Source organism: Ruditapes philippinarum, unplaced genomic scaffold (assembly GCF_026571515.1).
Source record: "Ruditapes philippinarum isolate M1 unplaced genomic scaffold, ASM2657151v2 ctg732_1_1_1_1, whole genome shotgun sequence".
Classification (NCBI taxonomy): domain Eukaryota; kingdom Metazoa; phylum Mollusca; class Bivalvia; order Venerida; family Veneridae; genus Ruditapes; species Ruditapes philippinarum.
In genome coordinates, this window is record NW_026864254.1 from 140,956 (window position 1) to 166,202 (window position 25,247).

A 25,247-nucleotide genomic window follows, 5' to 3' on the forward strand; every position below is an offset into this window, starting at 1 on the left:
AGAAAATCCCTACTTTCGGACGGGTCTAGGTATAGATGTATTAAAAAAAAGATTTATCTTGGTTTGCTTTTCAAACTGTAAAAATGTAATTGCCATGGAAATATGAGAACACAACTTTACTCACCATGCAGCAGGTCGGTGTTGATTGTCATGGTATGTACATAATAGCTTATACATTTAATGGAATAAACTATGATGTAATTGAGATAAAATGTCTTTCTTACAATAGTCAACGTATTTTCCATATAATTTTATTTTTCAAATTTTTGTTGTCTGTGTTAAACAGGTAAGTACCACGGAAATATGAGGCACCGGTATAATGGAATTTTTCTAGAAATAAACAAAATCTGTTCCTATGTCAGAATATCATCGATTATTCTAAATCTTAACAGTCTATCTATTCAGTTTTCCACTTGTACAAAGATACACATGGGGAAAGCGAAAGGCCCAGTTTGTGATAACAGGCTTATTCTTCTTTATCTTTGCTTCCTATTGTTGGCAGACATTGAACCGAACCCTGGTCCTAGAAAGCCCAAGTTTCCATGTGCTATTTGTAGTAAAGCTTGTTAGTGGGTGGGCAAACCTAGTGTTTGTTGCGATACCTTAAATATTGACAGAGAGATCATTCGCCGCATCGCAGACTCCATAGCACCACTTTAGGTAGCCAACAAGAGAAATGGTATGACCTGCCACTAAGAGTACTGAATATTAACTGCCAGTCTATAAAAAGCCCAGGAAAGAAGGCTCAGCTCGAGAACATGATCGCCTCCACAGAAGCCGGCATCATTATTGGCACTGAATCCTGACTGAACAGCAGCATTAACTCCTCTGAAGTCTTTCCACCACACTTTTAATCATACCGGCGCGACTGCCAAGATGGATCACAGGGAGGCGGGGTTTTCTTGCTTCTTTCCGACACTTACACAAGTGATGAGCCTGCGGAGCTTAACCCACCAGGTGAATATGAGGTGGTATGGTGCAAAATTAAGGTTAAAGGAGACCGGGACCTGTATGTTGGTGCTTTTTACAAGCCTCCATTCAAGACAGCCCCTGAATACCTTGACATGCTGACATCTGCCTTTAGCGGATACCCAGGGGTGCGCACTTATGGTTGGGCGGTGACTTTAACCTTGCAGACATAGACTGGGTCAACGAGTGTCTACAGCTACAAGCCACACCCATGAAGCAATGCCAGCAACTTTTAGATATTATGAAAGATGTCCTCCTTGTCCAGATTGTTGACAAACCTACACGAACAGCCGAGTATACGGAATCCTGCCTCGCCCTCTTCTTCACCAATAACCAGTTTCTCATTAACTGTTGCAAAGTCCTTCCTGGAATAGCCGACCATGACGCAGTGTTCATAGAGTCAAGTCTCCACCCCATTCGTAAGCCTCCAAGGGATGTCCTTCAATACAGAACAGCTGACTTTGAAAGCTTCAAAGCTGAACTTATGTCATATTTTCCAAAGTTCCCTGAAGACACAGTCAACAGCTCGGGCGACCATTCTTGGAAGCTTTTTGAGAGTTAGTTGAAGTCGTTAGTCACAAGGTACATTCCCTCCAAGACCATCTCGGGCAACAAGGTACATACACCATGATCACTAAAACAGTAAAGTCACTCCATCGAAAAAGAAACAAGCTACTATCCAAGTTCAAATCAACCGGTTCCCTCAAGGATAGGCGGCAATACCATCAGGCCAAAAGAAAAACACAAAAGAAAGAACGACAAGAATATTGGCGATACTTAAGAGACGTAATCGATGCCAACGATCCAGCTTCAGAACAGCCATCAAAGCAAAAAAAGTTCACATATTACATCAAATCGTTGAGAAGGGACAACTGCAGGGTTTCACCGCTGAAAGACAAGGGCAAGTTATACGCAGAGTCAATCGACAAAGCTAACATCCTAAACAACCAATAACAATCCGTTTTCACTATGTAGGACAAATCCAGCATCCCAAAATCTGAGGGCGAACCATCCCCCACCATGCCTGACATAGAGATAACCAACAAGGGAGTGCTTACACTATATTGACACACCATTACAATGATCAAGAAATTGCAGCCAAGTTCCAATATCTTCCTTGTCATCTTTATTCAAGCGAACATAATGGTAAGATCTCTTGGCCTGACACTGTGCAGCGTATAATCTACAGTTAAAGGTACGACCTGCTGGTTTTGTTTTCGTGAAAAAAATTAAAATGCCAAGAATTGATTGCAGTTCACAATTTAATTTAAGGTTTTACCAGGGTGTCTAATAAAAATGATTTTGCTTGATTTATTTTGTCAAAGGGAACTCTTCTTTTCATCTTTAAAGAATCAATCTCTATGCTTAAATAAGTAGGGATTGTATTAGGGCCGTCTGATTTATCTTCATTATAGGAATAATCATATCTTTACAGATGTACTCAAAATCCAACATGAGATTTGTGCAATCCTCTGTTCCGGCTTTTCCGGCAAAGACAAAATCATCTAAATAATGGTCGACGAGTTTGCATATTGAGAAACAGCTCAGTGAAGGAATGTTGCAGAAGCATTTTTTGAATCCAATACTTGCAATCAAATTTGACACCTAATCAATCGAAATCGTCAGGTTGTACAGGGCAGAGATTGAAGGCCGATTTAACATCTCTTTTCCCCATAAGTGCACCAGGGCCTAAACACTGTATTATTTTTATAACATTGTCAAAACGAGAATATTGAACCGAACTTGTTTCACGATCAATAAAATCTTATTTCACAAATCAATAAAATCGTTGACACTAGTTTCATTATAAGGATATGACAAATGAGTTATTTGGCGCATTCCAACTGTACTTGTGGGAACTAGCCCAATTGGATTGATACGTAAGTTTGCGAATGGTTTAATTGTTAAAGCACCTAAAAAGCGTCCTAATTGTACTTCTTTTTCAAGCTTTTTTGCTGAACTTTTCGGGTATCTAATCGCCGGCTGCAGATTTTTTGCTGTAAATTCGCAGTGGGGACCACTGTATTGCAGCGCTGAACCCCTCCCTGAATCCATGTAATAAAAAAATTTGCATTCTCCTTATTATAGCCTTTGAGCCACATTTCTAGACTTAAAGTATCTATTGGGGTGTTGCCTAAGTCCCAAAGGTGCTCGAGGAGTTTCAAATTGTGGGAAGTGCTCAAACCTGGGTTGTCTGAAATTATTTTGTCTGAAATTACTATTAGATCCATAAGCATTTACAAATTCTAGTGTAGGTGATCTGCAAACCAAAGCGGAATGCGGCCCGGTACATTTTTTACATTTATGCAAGTATTGACAACCCTGTTTTGAACAAAACCCTTTACGGTAGAATTCATAGTAGTGATTTTGTTTGATTGATTTGAGCTTAGATTCGTCATAGTTACCAACCATATCTTAGCATCAATATTTGACCATTTTGTATTTGGATATTGTGACATTTAATTACTAAAATATTTATCATATTTTATCCAGACAATCGGATTTAATTTTGAAGCAGATCATATTGTGTTTAAACAATGCAACAATTCTATGGCTAATTCAGGGTGTTTTTCAATCAAAATACTCATATAAATTGTATATCAAAAAGGGATCAGTCCATTCTTTTTTAATTGACAAAACAGTATGTTTAATAGATCTAGAACTATCAGACAAGACTAGCACTTACAAGTTTTAAGAATTTACTTTGAACGAAGCAATCTTTTTCTTATAAGCATGTGAAATCAACAAATTTTCCACCTAATACTAGTATTCTTTCTCTCGTTCTAGCGTTTACATAGAAAGCCGTATCAGTTACTACCGAATTAAAAACATTTTCATTACCTGATGTTTCATGTACCCTCGGGGGTTGCCCAACCACAGGTGACTCGAACATTTCTCCAGCAGTTGACATCATCTGCCCGCCGTGTGAAGTTGAAGCAAAATTTTCCGATACTGAGGCCATTGAAGGAACAGCTCCCTGACTTTGCTGTGTATATGGTACTTGCATTGAATTTGAAGGATAGAGCGACTGTTGTCCCAACACCCCTGGGACATGGGTATTTGTTACCGGCTGCTCTACAATGGGTTGCATGGAGGTTTCAGTCTGATGGGACCGTCTCCCTCTAGACCTTGTGGCTGACCTTGATTGCCCTCGCGTCGATTTACTCTTCCAACGAGGCATTTTCTCAAGAAAATAACAAATTAGATCTAATAAGTAATCTTATAAGTAAATTATTAACTATCAGTCTATGTAGTGGCTAAAAAGAAAATGCAATGTCGAAATACATTGTATTTTATGTCCGTTAATGGATAAAGAGCCATCCAGACCTACCTTAATGCAGAACATGTATACCGTATAAGTGGTTTTTTCTGCGGGCTTCAAATTCTGCGGTTTTTCCAAATTTTGGCATGTTTTTATTTCTGCGGACTTTATTTCTGCGGCACATCCTTTGGACAAACGTGATTTAAATTCTGCGACTCGTCTTATCAAAATCTAAGTCACATTTCTCAACCTATTTTTTCGCACGTACACATTTTTTTAGCTTCGTCACCGCAAAACAATAAAGTAATTACAAACAAATGTACTGTTTGCTTGCAAACAAATATAATGCGCAACAATAGAAAGGTATGCAGCTTTTGATCATCGTGAAATGACGTGTGAAAAATATAACCCTGTAGTATCTTTAATTCTATAATTAAAAAGTTGATAGCAGTTGACCGTAAATCAGATGACAATTATAGTAGACGACGATTATTTAGCAGTATAAGGGTTGAAATGGTTTGAAATAGCTATATTCTTAAATTAGCATCATTAACAATTAGTACGTCCTTTAAAAGCACAGATTACATAATAAGCCTACAGCAATTTAATACAATTTGAAAACCCCCTTACCGTTATAATACGTTAGTCGTTATTACTGTAGACGAAACAGGTCATAATGCAGGACACATATCGTAGCAGGTGAGTGAAATATTCTGCGGTTTTTATTTCTGCGGTCATGAAACTGACCGCAGAAAACGCAGAAATAAAGTCACCGCAGAAAAAACCACTTATACGGTATCTAGCATTCTTGCTGATCAAGTAACAATAATTATCGTAGATTACAGTACACAACAAGATCAAGATATAATTTATGAAATTAGTAGATATTCAATATTAATCTACCATTTAAAGTAGAAAGATGATCGTCCTGATAAATAAATCTTAAATCAATTTCAAAAATAATTGTAAAAAAAAGCAAAATGTCGAACTTCCTGCTTGAATTTCTCGAGGAAAAGGATTGAAAACGTGCATGATCTCGATGACATCAGATTTAATAATGACGTCATGCACAACACGTATAATTTTTAATTGTTCCACCTTGTATATCCAGTAACGCTGGAATGTGAAAATAACACATTATTCCTGCAATGTGTAACGTGGACTTTGTGCAATAAATGGCGGATACCTGACAAGATTTCCAACGCGGTAAGTAAACTGGCAAATATATTTTTCATTCAACCGATTTGAAAAAAGAAAAGCCACATACGGCTACGAAGACATTACTCTTTATCTATCATCAAATTTATTTCCTTGAAATTGCTCACATTACAACATCATTTGTGAAAATGATGGCTTGACGACCGTTTTGTCCGTGTTTTCTAGCTTTTAGCTTTCGAATAATTTCGATTTTCGGTAGGCAAGTGACATTAACTAAACTTCTGGTGAAACAGAAAATTGAAAATAAGCTGATAAAATGTAATAAAAGCCGTTTTTATGAGGAAATGCCGATGGACGTGCATTGTGCTTCGTGCTAACGCCGGTAAATGTATTTTGTTCATATATGGTACTGAATTATTTCACAGGTTAAACGCCATTAAACGGTAAGAATAAGAACTTTTCAAATTTATTTTTGTGGGAAATCTTTTTTTGCTTGATTCAGAATTTATTTTATATTGATTGCATAGAAATATGAACACAGTCTAGAATCCGTCCCTGAAACCGCAGTGCTATAAACTTCGTAATATAAATCTTTGTTGAAGTGAGTACGGAGCAATGCGCGAACAATTTCTTACTCAAGGAAACAATGGGGTTGCAACGGGGTAGCAATTTCTCAATACCTATTGAGATAGTTGTTATGAAAATGGGCTTTGTTAAATAACAGAAAGTTTTATTTTTCTCACTAATTATTAATTATTTGACATAGTAAATTTGAAGAAGCCCACTTTTAGACCTTCATGGCATGGATAAGTAAAAGTTTTCCACAAACACATCTCTAGTAGCTCTCCATATATATGTACAACTATACTCAAATTATTTACTTGTACAGATAGGCCTTCCGCCCAAAAGACATCGTAAGGTATTACATATAGTAACATGTCAAGTAGGTGTATATTGTGAAAGTAACTATATTTATAACTTGATAGATGTAAAGAGAAATATTTTTAACAATGTCAGTGTTTGAGAAGACAAAAAAGCATAGAAATCTTGAGGTTCTGTTCCATGAATATACCAGCTAAATAAAAACATTTGTCTTACAATACCACAGTATCACATGTAACACATTTAAAAAAGGCATTGTATTGACAATCAATTATAACTGTTGGCAAACGTTACATATACGATTTTCATTAATAACATTTTTATATATACTCGTACTTCAATATCCAGCCTGTGATTTGAAAGGCGAAACGTTGACATAGCAATTCTGTATTTTAAATGAATATCTATAGTCAAATAGTTTCCAATATTTTGTTCAATATTTAACAACTCTATGTTTAAACATTGTAATAAAAGCATTGACATCGCCAACATCTTGACTTATCCATATAACACTGAATCCATATTTGTACAAAAGTGTTCTAACCTTGGTTGCCAGGCAGTTTCTACCGACATCATCTAGATATTTTAACATGTTATAACATTGCTTTGAATGTCTATATGATGGCATGGTTAACAAATTACACCAATACCGAATATAATTTATGTAATATGTAATGCACAATTGCAATCTACCACATTCACGACCCATACATGTATTAGTAATTTAACGTAAATATAGAATACTTTTACAAAATTTATAATGAATAGATTCTATCGTATCTACATACTCAAAGTCCCCAATTTGAGATGCATAACACAGTTTCGGTTTGACCATGGAATCAAACATCTTAAATGTATCAACAACAAAAAATAACCAAAATGTCTCTGATAAGCCCTTATGGCAAAAAGAGCTCTTTGCGCCTCATAACTTAGAATGAGCGTATGACCATGGCAAACATAATGGAAGTAAGATACCAATGTACTTATACTCAGAGGTAATATTGATTTGCGTTCCACGATACGACCAGTACTCATATCTACAAAGAGGACCACCATTTCGAAAAACCGTAATTTCAGTCTTATCCATGTTTACTGCCATCCAAGTATCACAACAAAAAATGTCGATAATATATTTATTTTTATGTTGAAGCTTTATTGCATTTCCGGCACACCCTGCTACATCATTTGCAAACATCAAAAACAAAAATATCCGGAATATCATTTGTTATAAAAATACCACTACAACAATTTCCCGGTAAAGAACAGACCACTCATCTATAATGAAATCATATATGGTCGTACTTGTTTTGTCCCCTTGGCGTGTGCCGATATTGCATGAGAAGAAATCAGTGACATGGTTATTGAGTTTGACACATGATTTTAAATCCGTATGTTAAGACTTGAGAATATGCATAAATTGACCGTGGATTCCCTTCTTCTCTGAAGAAACAAATAGCCTAGTATGCTTAATTTTATCAAAAGCTTTGCGAAAATCAGCAAAATACAATAAAAACAACCACAGTTTTTAGATAGATACTTCTTAACCATTGCTTGTAAACAGAAAATCAACAGCTAAATTACCCCTCCGAAAACCTGCCTGGGATTCATCAATTTTATTATTTTCTTCAGTTCAATCGTACAATCGGTTATGAATGCTATCCGAAAATATCTTATACATAGTATTTGTAATAAATATGCCTTTGTAGTTTCCAGGAATGTGACTTGATCCAAACTTGTAAACAGGAGTTAAAGCAGACGACATCCAAGATAATGGAATATTACCAGTTCTTAACAATGCTAAAAAATTGGAGCTATATCATCCATAGTAGTCTTAAAAATTCAGCCGGAATACCATCGATTCCACTACATTTACCAACAGACAAGTTTGCTATAGATCTCAGCACCTTCTCTAGAGTAAATGGTTCATTAAAAACACTTACAGAAGGGTCAATATAATTATCAGACGGTTGCAAAAGCATTTTCATCATAAAAAAGTCCTGCAGTATCTATACCACTCAGATTGGGATATACTTGTATTCAGAGCCCTTGAGGTTGAGCTGGGATCACTGCTGCTAGCAAGTAACATGTTTGAATTAGAAAACTGGAATTGCAAAAACATAGTCGACCATAGTTCTTAAAGTAATAACGTTTATCTTTAAATAGAGATCCAATAGGAATTGGGTTCTCTAAATTACCTTAGTGCTTTAAGTTTAACATATTTAAGATTTTCACAAGTAGAATTCCACCATGGGGTTGTGAAGTGAAACGTCCGCCCTTATTTTTGACTAACATACACTGATCAGCTTCGTGGATGTTAAAGTTTCAACATCATAATTAACTACGCATATTAAGCACAGGCCTTTTGATCTATGTTAATTCACATGACATGGGGGAATCATCTCAATTATCATCAGGTATAATGTAGAAAGACTTACTTCTAAATTGTCATTAAACTTATAAAGACCGCACACATTCCATGTGATTATGTTTACATCTGGTTTTATTGTTTATTAGGCCTTGACCAATTCCCTTGAGGTAACGGTCACTGTAGTCCGCTTCATGATCCTGGCTGTCGATTGTTTGAGTATATGCCTCGCAGGCTAATCGTCTGTAATTCACACGCCAACGCGAAGATGAGTTACTACTGTTGTAGTAATTTTGACCCTGAGAGGCACCGATAACTGCATCAACATTCCTGCGACTAGCGTCCAATCGCTGCGATCTGTTATTCGGGCCAACACGACCACGTGATTTCGAGCTACCAATCCGTTCAACTGTATTGTCTGTTCATGGTGTAATTTGTAACAATTCACCGGTCAAACAATAGCTTATCGAAAGGCGAATTTGCAAATTTTGCCGTGGTTTTCGTTGCGTTAACCTAATTGTATTGGGCAAATTTCTTCGCCCTGTTGTGAATGACACGTCAAGTTTCGGTTTAAAGATTTTGACGAGCTGCCCGTAAATACAGATGGGTCTCGGGTCCTTTATTTGGCTAAAATTCGCAATAAAAGGGGCAACTGTCCGACCGTCTACTGCCTACTCTACTATAGGGGCCCTCTCAAGCATTTGCCAATTTAAGTTAAAAAATACAAATTATCACCTTCCTTCACTTTACTCCCTCAAACTTCCCCTCAGAAATACGGGCCTCCAATATAATAAATTCGTAAAATTTTCTCGTGAATGACCCTCGAGTTTGTTAACTTTACAGGGCAGATAGAAAAATTCCTGCCCTTTATACATTTCATTTTTTTTGGGAAAAATTTTCATTTTCACTTTTAACAGCCACGGGTTTAAATGGGCAAAATTTTTCCGTTTAAAATTCGATTTGGCTTCATTTTAAAATTTCATTTTTCGTAAAAAAAAATCATTTTCAGCAAAACTTTTGTTGACTTTGGCGGGGGGGGTGGTGGGGCGTTTTGCGCCAAACCCCGGGAACGTTAATATCCATAGTTCAAATTGTTTGGGCCCACCAAGGGTTTCCCTCTCAAATCCCCACTCCCGTATGGTTAGCACGGGGGAAAAAGGGTAAACAAATCTCAAAAAACCATTCTAAAAACTTTGCCCGACTCAAATTAAAAAACGGGAATTTTTTTTCTAAACGGCATCAAAAAAAAATCCCAAATTTGAATGCAGTTTTTAAATCCAATATCAATTCCCGGTTTTTCCAAAAAAAAAGAAGCAGGAAAAAATTTCACGTGGGGTCATTTCTAAAAGAGACCCAAAACATTTTATAGTTTAAACAAATATATTTAACCTACCCTTTTGTCTATTTCTCCCTTTACCTGCTGGATTTATCAAATGAATTTGACCATAGGTGTTCGGCGCGTTGATTGGTCACTACCACCGACCGTCCCCCCCCCCTCACCCACTCTACAACCCTTCTACCTCTCAACATCATGTAAACTGGAGTATTTTTCATTTGAAACATGTTTTAATATTTGGTATAAGCTTTTATTTCAAGTTCCTTCATTTCATTTCCCATAAAAGATTAAAAATTGATACATATATATTTAATAAAGGTATGCACCTCGCTGCATATTTTTCAGCACCCGCCTGTACGAAATTTTTGCACGGAAAACAATTCCCAAAACGGAACATTTCTGGGCGTTAACAAGAACCATTACAGGCGGAATTTTATTATGCGCGGAATTTTGTACTTGTACATATTGTCTTGGATGGAATTTCAAACATTTTTTTTTTTGAAGTAGAATGGTCGGAATTCAGAACTTTGATTTTTCCGTCATGCAAAATTTCAATGAAGTGGAAATCTAACACTTAAAATTATACAAGTACACAAGAATTGAATTCAACTATTTTAAGACAATTAGTGAAATAATCGAAGTGTTATTTAAATCTGTTATTAAAACAGATTTTGAAAAATTTAATTTTCAAAAGAGCTGAAATCTAATGTAAAGTTATATTTGAGTTTCTATATCACATAATTCAAATTTTGAGTACTATATTCATTACTTAAGATACTGAAGTAATATGTATATAAGGTTTATATAACAATAATATACAATATTACATAATATTAAATATCACTACGTCAACAATATGTAAATAAGGTTTATATAACAATAATTTATAATATTACATAATATTACATATGACTACGCCAACAATAGGGAAATAATTTATTACACACTTTTAGGAAATTTTATCTAAACATTTTGGAAAATGTTCTATTAGTTTCTAAGTTTCTTAATGCATGAGTATCTTCCCTGCAGTTTGTATCTATAGACTTTTTCATTTCTTGACAACACGTAAGCAATAGTTAGATAATTTAAGAACGCAGTTAATCTTTAATATAAGAGTATATGTTATTTATGCCATGTAAAATAGTGTATAATCCTAGCAAGTTTGTTTGTAAATTTGTAAACATTCATTTAGATTACACTTTACTCTGCCACTTAGTTTGTGTGTACAATAAACACATATATATAAGTATTGCCTATTATATATATATATATATATGCAAAATTAATTTGATAAATATAATAACAAGCCTGACTGATTAGTTCTTATAGTCGGGATAGATAAATTCTGCAAAGTTAACACTTAATATTTCACAGCAGAATTAACACATAATTTAGATTTGGATAATCCCTGTTTCATATCATGATGGACCTGTCCAATTAAAATTTTAGACATTCAGCTTATTGAAATAGTGCTAACCATCAAGGATCGAATTGGTATTTTAGCAATTTTGGAAATTTCATCTTGTTTTTGAATATTTTGGAATTTTCAAAGAAAACATTTATCGAAATGTGCCAAGATTGTGGAATTATTGAACTAAGAACTATGACCCGCGGCTGGAAGATATGCAGATATGCATCAAAAGTGTAAGCTGTTATTACTATTTAAGTACGCATTATGGACAATTTTACATCACTTGTTTACAGTGAAATGATTTTACTTTAGTACTTTTGAAAATGCATCAGCTTGAGTACAGTCTTTCATCATTCCAGATGAAAAATTAAAATGAAACACAATTATATTTTACCATAGAAAAGAATTTGTTTCCATTCTTTTTAAATTAAGTCTTATTTTTGTCATTAAAGGTGAACATTGCTACAAGACGAGCCCCTAGAGAATACTTGCAAAGGACTGTAGCTGACATAATAAAGAGAAATTGTGGTTTAAATAATCAGTTTGAAAGAAAGTTTTGGTTTGTGGCAGACAACATAATAGTTGAAATCAAGGTGATCAAAGAAAGCAGCAGTACCTACATGTACATATACTTGCACTTTAATAAAGCTTTTTGTGACACTTATAGTAAATGTAGGATGTATTCTGTTTATAGACAAAATGGATATCTTATATTTGTGAAGAAAAACAAAATGTGATGATTTTCATATCTTCACTGGAATTAATATAATACAATTAGACGTGATATTAATACAATAAGATGTGATTTTCAGAGAGTAATCATATTATCAAGTTTGATTATCAAGTTTATATGATTATCTCAGTATGCATACAAATACATAAAAACGAGGAAAAGAATCCTATTAAATAAATATAAAACCATGTCTACAGAGGACAACATTCATTCAAAAAGATGAATTATGAATATTTGTTCCTACCACATTTCTTGTATATATATATATAAGAAAAGTACTGAATCAATGTCTAGAATAAATTGTTTACAAATATTGTCTGTCAACTTTAACCTTTTCTTAACGTGAATTCTATTGTATTGTGATTGGTCAGCTGGTAGCACGCGCTTTCTATACTGTGCCGTTAAATAAACTATTGTAATTTACACAAAAATATGTCATTGGGTCAGTAGGTATATTGTGTCTATAGTGTTGTGATGATTTCGTTTATGTGGCAAAAAAATGGAATCAATAAACCTGCAAAAAGTAGAAAGAAAAGAAGTACATCTCTGTTGATCATGGATTATTTTCTGGTTACTGATTTCTAAGGATGTAAGGCTGCAAAATTTACTTTGAGTAAATATTGGTTTAATTTTGTAAACATAAGAAATAAAGAGACTTTCTCCCCTTACGCTTAATTGCTGTAATTAAGTAACTTCAAAATAAACAACTATATGAAGGAAATACAGAAGATATATCTGTTACTGGTATAAAATTATAATCTTCATTCATGCTTTTAAAGTATTGTCCTCTTTACAAATTTCAAAGTAATTCATTAATTTGCACAATAAAATAACGTTTTTAAAGATATATATAACTGACTGTTATATGGAAGGGTCATTATTTTACAAAATAAGAAAGAAAAAAGAAAAGAAAATAGCTCTGTAGATTTGTCCTTATTAATAGATAAATGTAGTTATTACTACAGTACAGTATGTACTCAATCATTGTTCTTGTACAGTCTGATATCAACCTTTATATGTTAATATCAACTTCAAGTATCAAATTTTCAGAGCATCAAAATTATATTTAAAACTGAGTATTAACAATAAATAGTACCAATTAATAATAAATTATAATAGCAATAAATTATATATACATATATGTACATTATTAAATAAAGATTGCAGCTTACATGAAATTCACCACTTTAAAATGTTTAACATTCATTGACTCAATTCATTGTGAAAAGTGTATCTGTTGTTACTGATTTCGAAAAATATGAATATTATTAAACATGATACCATACATATAAGAACATGGAATTTACCATTTTAGATGGTTAACATGCATTGATTCAATTCATAGTGAATGGTGTAACTGTTGTTACTGATTTCAAAAAAAAAATATTAAACATGATATCGTACATATGAAAAACATGAAATTTACCAATTTTAAGTGGTTAACATACATGGATTCAATTCATAGTGAAGGATGTTACTGCTGTTAACTACTGATTTCGAAAAAAGGAATATTATGTAACATGATAACATACATATGAAAAACAATTAATTTAATATAATAGTGCATAAGGTTATAAAATTTAGCATTTACACTGAGCATTTTACCAAATTAGATAGGAAATTTATGGAAATATATAATACATAGATCTATATCTAGCTTATGATATGTAAGTTTTTTTTCTTGCTAACAAATTTTCCATAAACATTTCAAATAAGATCATATAATATTTGGCTTTAACATTTTTGATTATAATTTGTACAAATTTACCTAAATTTGTTAGTTCTTTTTTGTTTTCTGGGTTGAATAACTTGTCAAATTTAAGTATGCTGTGTTATGTTTGATCAGTGTTTTTTCGTGATTCATGAAAGTGTTTACATTCAAGGATGTAGTGTTATTCGTCACGTAAACCTTGACTGCATAAATAACAGGTTCTTTCATTTAATGGTGTGTTATGGTAACGTCCAACCTCAAATGGACATTTATGATTCCTTGTTCTAAATGCTGTTAACAGTTTTCAATTGGTAATATTTGTTCATGTTGGTATCATGTTTTATTATCTTGGACATGAAGTTAGCTGAATTATTAACTGTTGAGCTCCAGGTTTGGATAAATTGGTCTTTAATATTTCTTTTAAATGCAAGAGAAAACCATTTTAGATTCCGTTCACTTTGGTTTTATTATTATTGTTGTTATTATTTATATTGTAATTGTTATTATTTATTCTGCACCAGAAAGATTTCATTCATATCATATAAACATACATGTGTGCATGTATGCTTACTCATAAGCTACTTCATAAATATTGAATAAATTTTAACATATAAACTATTTTAGATGCATATTGTTATCTTTTAATTTAGTTAGTTTAAATACAATTGTTTAACCAGTAATTTAATCATCAATGGTCAAAAGTACATGAAACCATGTACATCTTAAAATAAATTATAATAAAAAAATACGGTTAATAGAATTTTGCCTTGATAATTCCATGCCCAAAATTCCATGCCTAGATTCCGTGTCCAGATTCCTTGCCTAATCCCGTTCCCAAATCCCGTGCCTGGATAACGCCCAGAATCTGAGTAAGTTTTCCGCACGAAATTAATGCCTGCTCATTTACATATTTCGTGCCAAATTTTGCCCCAATTCCACCCCAAATACGCCCGTAATATGCCCTTTCATAGACTTGTTCAGATGACTTTTATTTTGGGTAATTCCGTTCCAATTCCGGGCGGAACATTTCGTACAGGCATCTTTATATGAACTCCATAACTCCAACATTTTTTCAACAATTTTCAAAATCTTGGTACCAAATGGTAGGGAATTGATTACTATTAAAGAAGATAAAGCTAACATTAAAATCGTTACAATTTATAAGACGATATATATCCCCTTTCTTTTTTTTTTTTTTTTTTTTTTTTTAATTTTTTATTTTTAGTCAAATAGGACTATGATGCCCAGCCTCTGGCTAAGGCCAAGAAAATGATAACAATATTATTGATATTAGGGAATGTAGACTGTAGTGTGCTCATTTTTTTAAACTTTTGTGACAAATCTTTTTTCTTTTCTTTTTAGAGTCTAACATTCAGTGATAGCTCTAGTATTTAAATTGCCCTTATTTAGTACAATTGATAATGATATTTTGATTTTAAAATAATTGAATAGGCCAGTTTACTAAAGGTAAGGAAAGTTGACGCTTGCACTCAAACCATTAGTACTGGGGAGATTTTAATTAAAAATATATTTCCTGAATCATTTAAACCTTAAAAATGGAGGAGGCACAGAGGAAACTGAAAAATGAACTTGACATTGAATTTGAAAACAATATGACCAATGAATATATTATTGAAATATATACTAAAGTAACTGATAGTGTTGTTTGTTCTTTGAAAGATTTGGCTAAAGCTACAGATAATGACTGTGATCGTTTAAGAACTAAAATATTTCACTTAAAAAAAGAAGGCAAAAGGTTGAGAGGTAGAGCCAAGAAGGTGTTTTTAGAGTCTAATTTGAATTGCCACGCTATACAGGTACAGTAAGACCTTCAGCTTTTAGTGCATTGCAAAGTGCTATTGAACATACAAAAGCAGAAACTCTGTCCGCTGAGGTAGGTAATTTGAATTAAGAAATTGGTAGAATAAAGATGTCAAATGATGCTTTGAAAGGGGGAAATGAGAAATTAAAGACTGAAAGAAAAAGTCTGATGAGGCAGAATAAAAGGAAGAAATATAACATTCTGCGTTCGAAACAAAAATATTTAGCATTGAAGGCTAGTAATAACAGGGTTAAAAAATATAAGAAAACATTGGAGATCAGCAGAAAAATGTACGTGTATTACAAAAAATGTTAAAACTTTAAACAAAACTGTTAGAGAAGCACAGAAAAAAAGACTGAACTGAAACAAGAGCTTAAAGAGATTAGAAAGTTAGAAAGTAAAATAGATGACATAAAGTTAGATAATAATTCTTTAATGACTGAAAACAAGGAACTGAAGGAAAGTTTGTCATATACTGAGAACTTATTACAAGATGAACAATCTGATGTCATAATTACAACAGATCCAGAGAAAAATGCATTTTCTGCAAGTACATCACTTTGTGTTATGAAGTTGCTTTCTGAGTGTGTAGGTGTACATCATGTTAATAAAGTGATGACTCATGCTGCTGACCTTTGTGGGAAAAAACTGCCCAAGCTTCCATCAATTTCATCAATAAATAGGATTGGGGATCAGAGAGTTACTTTATCATACCAGCATATTGCTGAGCATCTCATGCCCAAAGTGGATACAACACCTCAGTCGGATGAAACAAGGAAACATGGTGACATTTATGAGGTTTATTCTGTAAGGGATGAAGAGCAGAAGGAATGGGTCCTTGGCCTTCGAGATATGTCAGATAAGATCTCGGCTACCTGCCTTGATACACTTAAGTCTATTATTGCGGACATTAATAACTGTACACACTCTCAGGTTGGAAGTAATATTTTAACCAATATAAAAAACACAATGTCAGACAGGGCCGCCACAGAAAAGAAGTTTCATACTTTATTCCTGTCATACAGAGAAGAACTGTTGCCTGCAATTTATAGTAACTGGGATGACTTGTCAGAAGCAGAACAAGAAACTATTTCGAGATTAAATAATTTTTATTGTGGATTGCATATTCTTGTTAATTTTTCTGAAGTTTCAGATGGGGTTATTAAACTTTTTGAGGCAAGTACAAAAGAGGGACCACTTGGAGCCGAAGCTAGCACAGAGACTTCAACATTTACAAAGAAGGATGAAAGTGGTGCAGTAAGGCTATATCGTACCGCTAGCAAATGTCTTGCCAGAGGGGGGGGGGATGAAAAGAGTGGGTGCTATGTGGATTTTAAAACCTTTTTGCAGGCAAATATATTCAAAGAAATCAATAAAGGGTTCCCATCTTCTTGTTCCATTCAGAGGAAACCGCTTTAATATTTTGTTTTATAATTCTGAAGTTATCTTCTATTTGGCTGAGGACATTAAAGAATTCTTTGAAAAGGCAATCAAACAGACAAATCGTCTACAGAAAAGAGTGGCATATGATATAAATGAAACCAAGTACCTATCAATTGTAAAGTCTACCAGCAGCTGTACTATTTCCTTGAAACAAGTAGAGATGACTGCACCGAAGTGTTATGTGGAACCAGTACGCCATTTCGAGACATTATAAAAAATGGTCTGTACCCAGACACAATAAATTTCCGGAAGTTTTTGCTCTTTTAGACGCACCCACTCGATATAGGCCTGTTTCTTCCACTTTATGTAATGAAGGCTGTATAATGTTTTCACTGAATAAGACTGGAGATTGGCTGAACTCCCTTTCAACAGAGGAAAGAGAAAAAATCTTAGACCAGTCTAGGAAAGAAGGACGAGAGGCACGCCAGAAATATAAAGAACGACTTAGTGAAATCCAGGGAAGACGCATTGAGACTTTGAAAGAGAAAAGAAAACAGATAGAGAAGAAAGAAGCTGATCAGTTTAAGTAACGGAAACATATGACAGATGATATTTTATAATATGAATTATGGCAGTTCCCAAAAGCAGTGGATCAGAATTTGAAAGGAATTTAATCAAATGTAGAAAAGAAGAAAGCTATTAAAGTACAGCTGCAGTTCAGAAAGATTGTTCTTGGTCAAAAGGCAGACAAAATATTATTTCAATAATCTGAAAAGGGTAAACAGTACAGTCTAGAAAAGCTGACTGAGAATGTTAAAACATTAGTTAAACAGACTATGGAAAGTTCGTCCTCAGAAAGAGGCTCAGGCAGCACATTATTTGTAGGGGAAAAAATCGACATTTCCAAATAAATCAAGGTATTAGGGTCCCATTTAAAGGCCGGGTGATATCTACTGTGCCTGGATATCCACAATGGTTTAATGTCATATACGATACTGATCCAGCAGTTTATGTTTACAAACTGTCTGAAGATTATGCTGCTGGAGACTTGGAAATAATTCCTGAAGGTAGCAAACGTCAACTTTTGAAACGTTCTGAGTTAAATGTTCAGTTGATGTTATTTAGACAATTACCCCAGTATCTTGTTTAAGTCCATTCCACATATAAGTTCTGGAAAAAAATTGTTGTATGTATTTTTTTAAATTGTTTTGTTTAACAAGATACTGTGGTTGTTTTCCAATTCAGTATTTGCAGATCAGCTATCAGCTGATTTAAGAATAGTTATTTACTTTTTCCTACAATGTTGCTACGGTATTTATTATATACTTATAAATGAAATATTTAGAAATATTTATAATTTGAAATGGATATTTTCATTTTCCGTATTTTAACTGTAAAAATTTATTTTTACTGCAGTTAAATATTTTTTTTTTTGTATTTTCACTGGTGTCTTGCCTGCCGATTTTCTTTTCAATTATGCTAGTACACAAAATTTAAGGGAAAGTCTTCCTAATTTGTGATGTCAAAAAAGTGACAAAAGTATAAAATAGACAGAAAATTCAAGTTTTTTCTATAAATACATGATTCATTTTCATCTTGTGGCATGAAAATTATCATATTTCACTCGTGGCTACAGCCACTTACAGTGTTTATTCTAGGATTCGAAACACAGGGGGGGGGGGCTTATCAAAAAGTGAGAATTTATTACATTTGTTGATCTTTTTCCTTCTTTGTCTATGCAAAATTTTCTCCCTTCCTCTTAAAAAATAGGGGTGAATTCTCAAAAATATGGGTGAATCCCCCAATCGCCCCTCCTAGAATAGACACTTGCACTTATGAAAAATTTATTGTCGTACCATTCAATGAAAATAAATCCTGAATTTATAGAAAACACTTGAATATCCTCTATTTATTGCATGAATCCTAGTTAAAGTTAAAGATATGTTGTACTGCATGCATGTGTTCAAATTTGTCATATTAGTGTGCAGAGAGGTGAATTAAGTATTTACTATATAGATCAGTGAGCAGACAGATAACAGTTTAACCTGTTTAAAGTTAAAAGTTCAGCTACCCTTATCAGATTCCTTGCTGATTTAATTGTTAGACCTTAAAAATAATTGTTTCTTTTCAGGTAATTAGCCTTTCTGTCTTAATCTTTTACTTTTTGTGTACTTAAAATCATAACATTTACTAAGGGGCCGGAGGACAGATGTATTATTTTAATATGATATATTATTATACTTTATAAGTTTTGCATGTCACTTTCAATTTGTTTAAGCACAATTACTATCATAAGAATTGTGTTAACTAAAATTAAATCTATGAATCTAATCCAGCAGAGGTTTGACCGACATGACATGTAGCACCTCCGTTTTAGATTACCAGACTGAGTAAAACACATGCTACAAAATCATTGTAGTGACTTACTTTACTTTATTTCCTGTTTCATTGCATTCTGTTAGTGTTGTGGCTGTTTAGAGCAATAAATTTGACAAAAAAATATATTATTCATAAACCTGCATCAATTTGTCTGTTTCAAACTACTTATCTTCCTCCTCTGTTGATTTCAGAGCTTGTAGAGAAGTCTCAAACACAGACAGAGAAGCAAAGAGGTAAAACGCTTAAAAGAAAGAGATAGAGGACAGAGTGTTAGACAAAAAGAGTTAGAAAAAAATCAGTGTATGAAAAAAATAGAGACATAAAAAACAGTGTTAAAAAGTTACCTGTCAGAGAGATAACTCGACTACTGTTGTGGGGTAAAATTGAAAAAGACAAATTTTCACAAAAGTGTTACCAAGAAAGAGACAGAACAAATAAGTGTTACAAAGAAAGAGACAAACAAATAAGTGTTACAAAGATTCAAGATTCAAGATTTTATTCCAAATACATGTGGGTATTATACCCATGAGCACACAGCATATATTCAAACATACATACATACATAAACATAATATCAAGGTCATTAAACATATAAAACATATATTTAACATTTACTGTATATTTGAGTCATAAGTTTGCTTTAATATGAACAGAATAACATATTACAGCAAGGTTTAAATGAAGCACAGGTATTGCATAATGATATCAATTAAGTAACATTACATTTACCTTCCTAGGTACTATAATTTACGAATATTCAACATTTGTTCTTAATTCAAACATTTTAAAGATAAACATTGATAATTTTCTTATAACATTTTCATTTTGAGATGTTAACAATTAAATAAATTTTGGTATATTTGTTTTTTTCCAATAATATTTATCTATGAGCTGTTTTCTCAGAACATTGTATTGTGGACATTCTAATAATACATGAAATTCATCTTCTAGTTTTAAGCAAATATTACATTTTCTTTCATTATAAGGAATTGCTTCAGGTTTATGCCATCTACCAGTTTCTACTTTTAATCTATGCGAAGAAGTCCTGAAACGTGATAAAGATTTCCTAAATTTTTCAATATTAACCATTGACAAATATGACTAAAAACCAAAATCACAAAATAATACATAACTTCTTGCTCTTGATGAATCTCTTAAAGTTGCATACCAATTTTGTATAAATGTATTTGTTAATCTTTGTTTTACTACTGCTAAAAATAAATTTATATCACTAATACCCTGATTAATCCATACTTCATTGAAACCTAAAGATTGTAACAAAATCATAACAGACTTAGCCCAGGACTTTGAATTCGGTTTAAGTTCTAAATCTCTACACATAAGATCATATACAACTTTGACATATTTTGTACTACTTAACTGAACAACTTTTAACCAGTATTTTATAACATTAATAGCTCTCATTGTTTTTAAAGATGTCCTTCCAAGTTCACCATAGATAAAATTGTTTTGTGTTTGTCTTTTAACTCCTAACAACTTCTTACAATACTTTAAATGAATATTTTCTAATACATGACTATCAAGTAAACCCAATATTTGTGATCCATAGTTAAGAATTGGTAAAATAAGTTTATCAAATAAATCCAGTTTATGTTTAACTGACATTCAAGGGAATCTTATCAGCTCTTTTTCAAGTTTATACAACGCCTTCAATGCTTGACCAGAGAGTATTTCAAAAGTCATATTAAAAGATCCACCGACAGAAAAAACAATGCCTAGATATGTAAACTTTTTAACTATTTCAATTGACTGACCTTTATAATAAAAATTCAAATTCTGTCTAAGTCTACCCCCTTTTTTAAAAATCAAAACCTTTGTCTTTGTACAGTTAACACTTAATTTCCACCTATCACAATATATTTCTAATAATCTTAATCCTTTTTGTAAGCCCACCTCTGTTTCAGACATAATCACTATATCATCTGCATACAATAATAAAAATATCTTTAAAATACCTAAGTCAATACCTTCAAAACCATTTAACATAAAATATTCTTCTATATCATTTAAATACATAGAAAATAAAAATGGCGAAAGGGATTCGCCTTGTCTTACTCCCAAGTAACATACAAACTCTTCACTAATAGTATTATTGTATTTTACTCTTGATCTTACATTCTCATACATGGACCTAATAATATCTAACATTTTACCTCTCACTCCAAATTAAATTAATTTATACCAAATAACATCTCTTACCAAATAATCAAAAGCTTTAGTGAAATCTACAAAAACGGCATACAACTTTTTATTATTATCTAATAAATGTGTTATAACACCATGTAATATAAAAACATTATCAATAGTGCTCATGTTTTTTTCTGAAACCAGCCTGGGATTCTATATACACATTGTATTTTTCAGCCCATATATTTAAACGTTCATTTATTAGTTTTGTAAAAAGTTTCCCAAAGATGCTAAGAAGGGTAATACCCCTATAATTATTAAGGTTATCTATATCTCCTTTTTTATATGAATAGGTAACAATAAAACCTTCTGTCCAACTTGATGGAAAGTAACCTATATCAAACATTTTATTAAACAAAGAAACTATAACCTGTAAAAAGTGATCAAAATCAGATCCAAACTTAAAAAACTCATTTAGTAAATAATCAGGCCCTGCTGATTTACCAGCATTTAACTGTTTGCAAGCATTTAAAATTTCAGTACCAGTGAAAGGAACATTAAGTTCAGAGAACATGACATTTAGTTCTTCATTTAAGTATCTATCATTAAAATATAAGACATCTTCATCAGCTTGATAAAATACAGACTCGGGATCATTTACAAATTTAAAGAAATCTTTGAAAATCATCTGTGGTTAGCTTACATTTATTATTTTCATGAACAGTGCCTTTTAACAATTTCCAATATAACCTAGCATTACAAAGCCTAGCATTTTCTAATCTGTGTGTTTGTTCCTTATCATAAATAAATTTCTTTTTCCTAATAGTATTTTTATAATTACTACGAGCTTGTACCATTTCCGCCCTTGTTTCATCACATTTATTATTTCTCCAAAGATTCAGACATCTATAATATGTTTTTTTTTCAAATCTTTACACTCATTATCATAATATACATTATTTTTTCTTATGTTAGAACCAACGTTATTTGTAACATTTATTTTAAATAATGGATTACATACATCTTGTAATATATTACAGAAATTTGTCAAAGATTGATCTATTTCATGGCTACTTACAGCACCATCAACATTTTGACATATATTTACAAATTCATTCATAACGCTATTACTACATTACAAGATTTTAGATTAAAGTGCACACAGCAATGATCAGACAAAATATTTGGGTCACTCACTTCAAAGTGTGAAATAAATTGTATCAAATCTGATCTACATAAAACATAGTCTATTACACTGCTGCCTTGTGCATTAATGCATGTATATTTACCCACATTATTATCTTCACAACATCTGCCATTTAATATTCTAACACCAGAAGCTTTACAAAACTCTAACAGTAATTTTCCATATTCATTCACAGTTTTATCTAGACTTTTCCTAGGCAATATTTCATCTTGTATATAATCTTCTGGAAAAAAATCATGTAAAATATGGTAAGATTCTTCAACATAATCTAATCTTTCCCCAACTCTAGCATTGTAATCTCCAGTTAAAATAAAATTACATTTATCATTGTACATATTTTCAAAATTCAACATGTCATCAAGTAAAATTTCAAATATAGATTGATCATCAATATTTTCCCTACTACTACCCTTTGGGGTGTTATAAGTCAAACACACAAATAAATCATTTTCAAAATTAAACAATGATTTACTAAATTTCAGCCATATCAAACAGTCACCTGAAAATTTAACAAGTTCAACATACTGTTTTAGTTTATGATGAACATATATTATTAAACCACCACTGTCTCTTTTTGCACATTTAGATTTTAATTTTCTATGTAAAATATAATAATCAAAGTTTGTAACTTCATAGTTAAAAAGATCATTTGACCATGTCTCCGTTAAAGAACAATATCATTATTTTCGAATAAATGTTTCATTTCACTGGAGTCTAGTTTATTGTATGTTTTCCCTGTGAGCCCTTGTACATTTAGTAAACAAAACTTGACCTCATGTTCACCCCTGCTGTCCTATTTCTGCCCTGTATTGTCATTGGTCGTCGCCGTGCTATTATTCGTCCGTTTCACATTTCCCTGTACAGTTTTATTATGGGATTCCGCTTTACGCCCAATATCCGGTTTCACATTACCCCACGCAGCTCGAGTACTATATTAAGATTGAGACGTCATACCGTTATGGGGAATTCCAGTGCGTTGTATGTTCTTATTTTGCTTCTGTTGTGTGTTGGTACGTTTATCATTGTTTAAATTGTATTTGATATTTTTTACTGATACTTGAGTTTTGCTAAGGACTACATCTTCTCTCGGTAACTTTATTTCGTCACTATTTATGCTTGTTTTATTCTTACCCATCGCTTGTTGTTGATCACGTGACACATTGTTTACATCTGAACACGCGCGTGTACTTTCACTTTCACTTTGCACAGAGTTTAACTCATCATCCTGCCCACTGATGTTGTCTTCTACTGTTGTACATGAATACGTTCTGTTCATCCGTCTGTCCGATAATCCACTCCAGTAGTTGTTATCATTCAGCCTATCTGCCGGGTTCATACTATCAGTTCCTAACACTTTCCACCATTCCGGGAACATATCTTTCACACATTTCCCATCTATGAACAACACAGCCGGATATTTTATTTGTACTTTCTGTCTATTTGATCTCGCTGTTCTAGCTTCTGCTGTTTTATATAATGAGGCCCTGGCCATTGCGATTTCTCTCAGATACTGTCTGTCTATTCCCAAGTTACTACCTTTCAGCTTATAAGCTTTGTTCATGATGTTTTCAGTATCAACAAAATCCCTAAATCGCACAACCATCGGGCGTTTTGGGTCAGTCATACCCTTATATTTATCCTGTGTAAGCCTTCCAAGTCTATGTGCCCTCTCAATATACATATCCGTGGTGTCAATATCTATCTCATCTTCTAGAAAACCCAAAACGAGGCTTTTACAATTTTGAAAATGTGATTTTTCTGTGAGACCATATATCACTAAATTATTTCTCATGCTTCTTGATTCACAATCAACTGATTTGTAAGACAATACCTTTACTTTCCAGTCTTGTTCTTTACACAAATCCTCCATTTTACTCAGTCTCTCATCTAGGTCCTGGAAACCTTTGTTTACATTATGAAGCTCCTTATGTAGTGATAACTGCTGCTTCTCAATTCCTCGTATTTTGTCATAGTTTTTAGTCACTTGATCATAGATGCGTTCTAACTTATCATCCGTTCTTAATCCATTAAAGCAATCACTACTTCCAGCACTACTACCCTTTTTCCTCTTCTTTGTTATTTGTTTAAAATCTCCGCCATTTTCCTCGAATCTGTTGTGTGTTGAGACAGCAAAGAAAACGCTAGATTCCTCGGTATCCTGACCTTCATCTAAATCCGTATATCCAAAATCTTCATCCACAAACTTATGATATCCACTCGCCATATCCCACACACTTTAAACACTCAAAGAAATAGACAGAAAACAAAGAAATAGACAGAAAACAGTCAAAGTTTTAGAAAGGTAGTGCTTTTATTCGCAAAAAAAGCCTATTTCCGCTTGTATTCTTATTAATGTATAAAATAAATAAAAATTATTATTGATATATTTTATGGTCATAAGTGTTTTTTTTTTATTTAGCTAAGAATGTATATTACCCAGAAAAAGGAAAAGATTTGTAAATGTATGTCAAAATTGTCTCA

At 32.8% G+C, this 25,247-nt stretch overlaps 2 protein-coding genes across 3 annotated transcripts in view; both read right to left on the reverse strand.

Annotated features, from left to right (window-relative positions):
• The window catches only part of LOC132724979 (amine sulfotransferase-like), a 131,120-nt gene that overhangs the window by 35,243 nt on the left and 70,630 nt on the right, over positions 1-25,247 (reverse strand). The gene's annotated exons all lie outside the window — the stretch shown is intronic.
• LOC132724977 (mRNA-capping enzyme-like) overlaps positions 1-25,247 on the reverse strand; it is a 49,681-nt gene that overhangs the window by 23,783 nt on the left and 651 nt on the right. The window contains exons 2-3 of one of the 2 annotated variants that reach the window (XM_060709965.1): positions 3,986-4,153; positions 3,811-3,949 (exon numbers count right to left, since the gene is read on the reverse strand). In XM_060709965.1, the coding sequence (XP_060565948.1) occupies positions 3,811-3,949; positions 3,986-4,153 (307 nt within the window). Of the gene's footprint in view, positions 1-3,810; positions 4,154-25,247 lie in introns of both variants that reach the window. The other variant, XM_060709964.1, reaches the window with a different exon arrangement.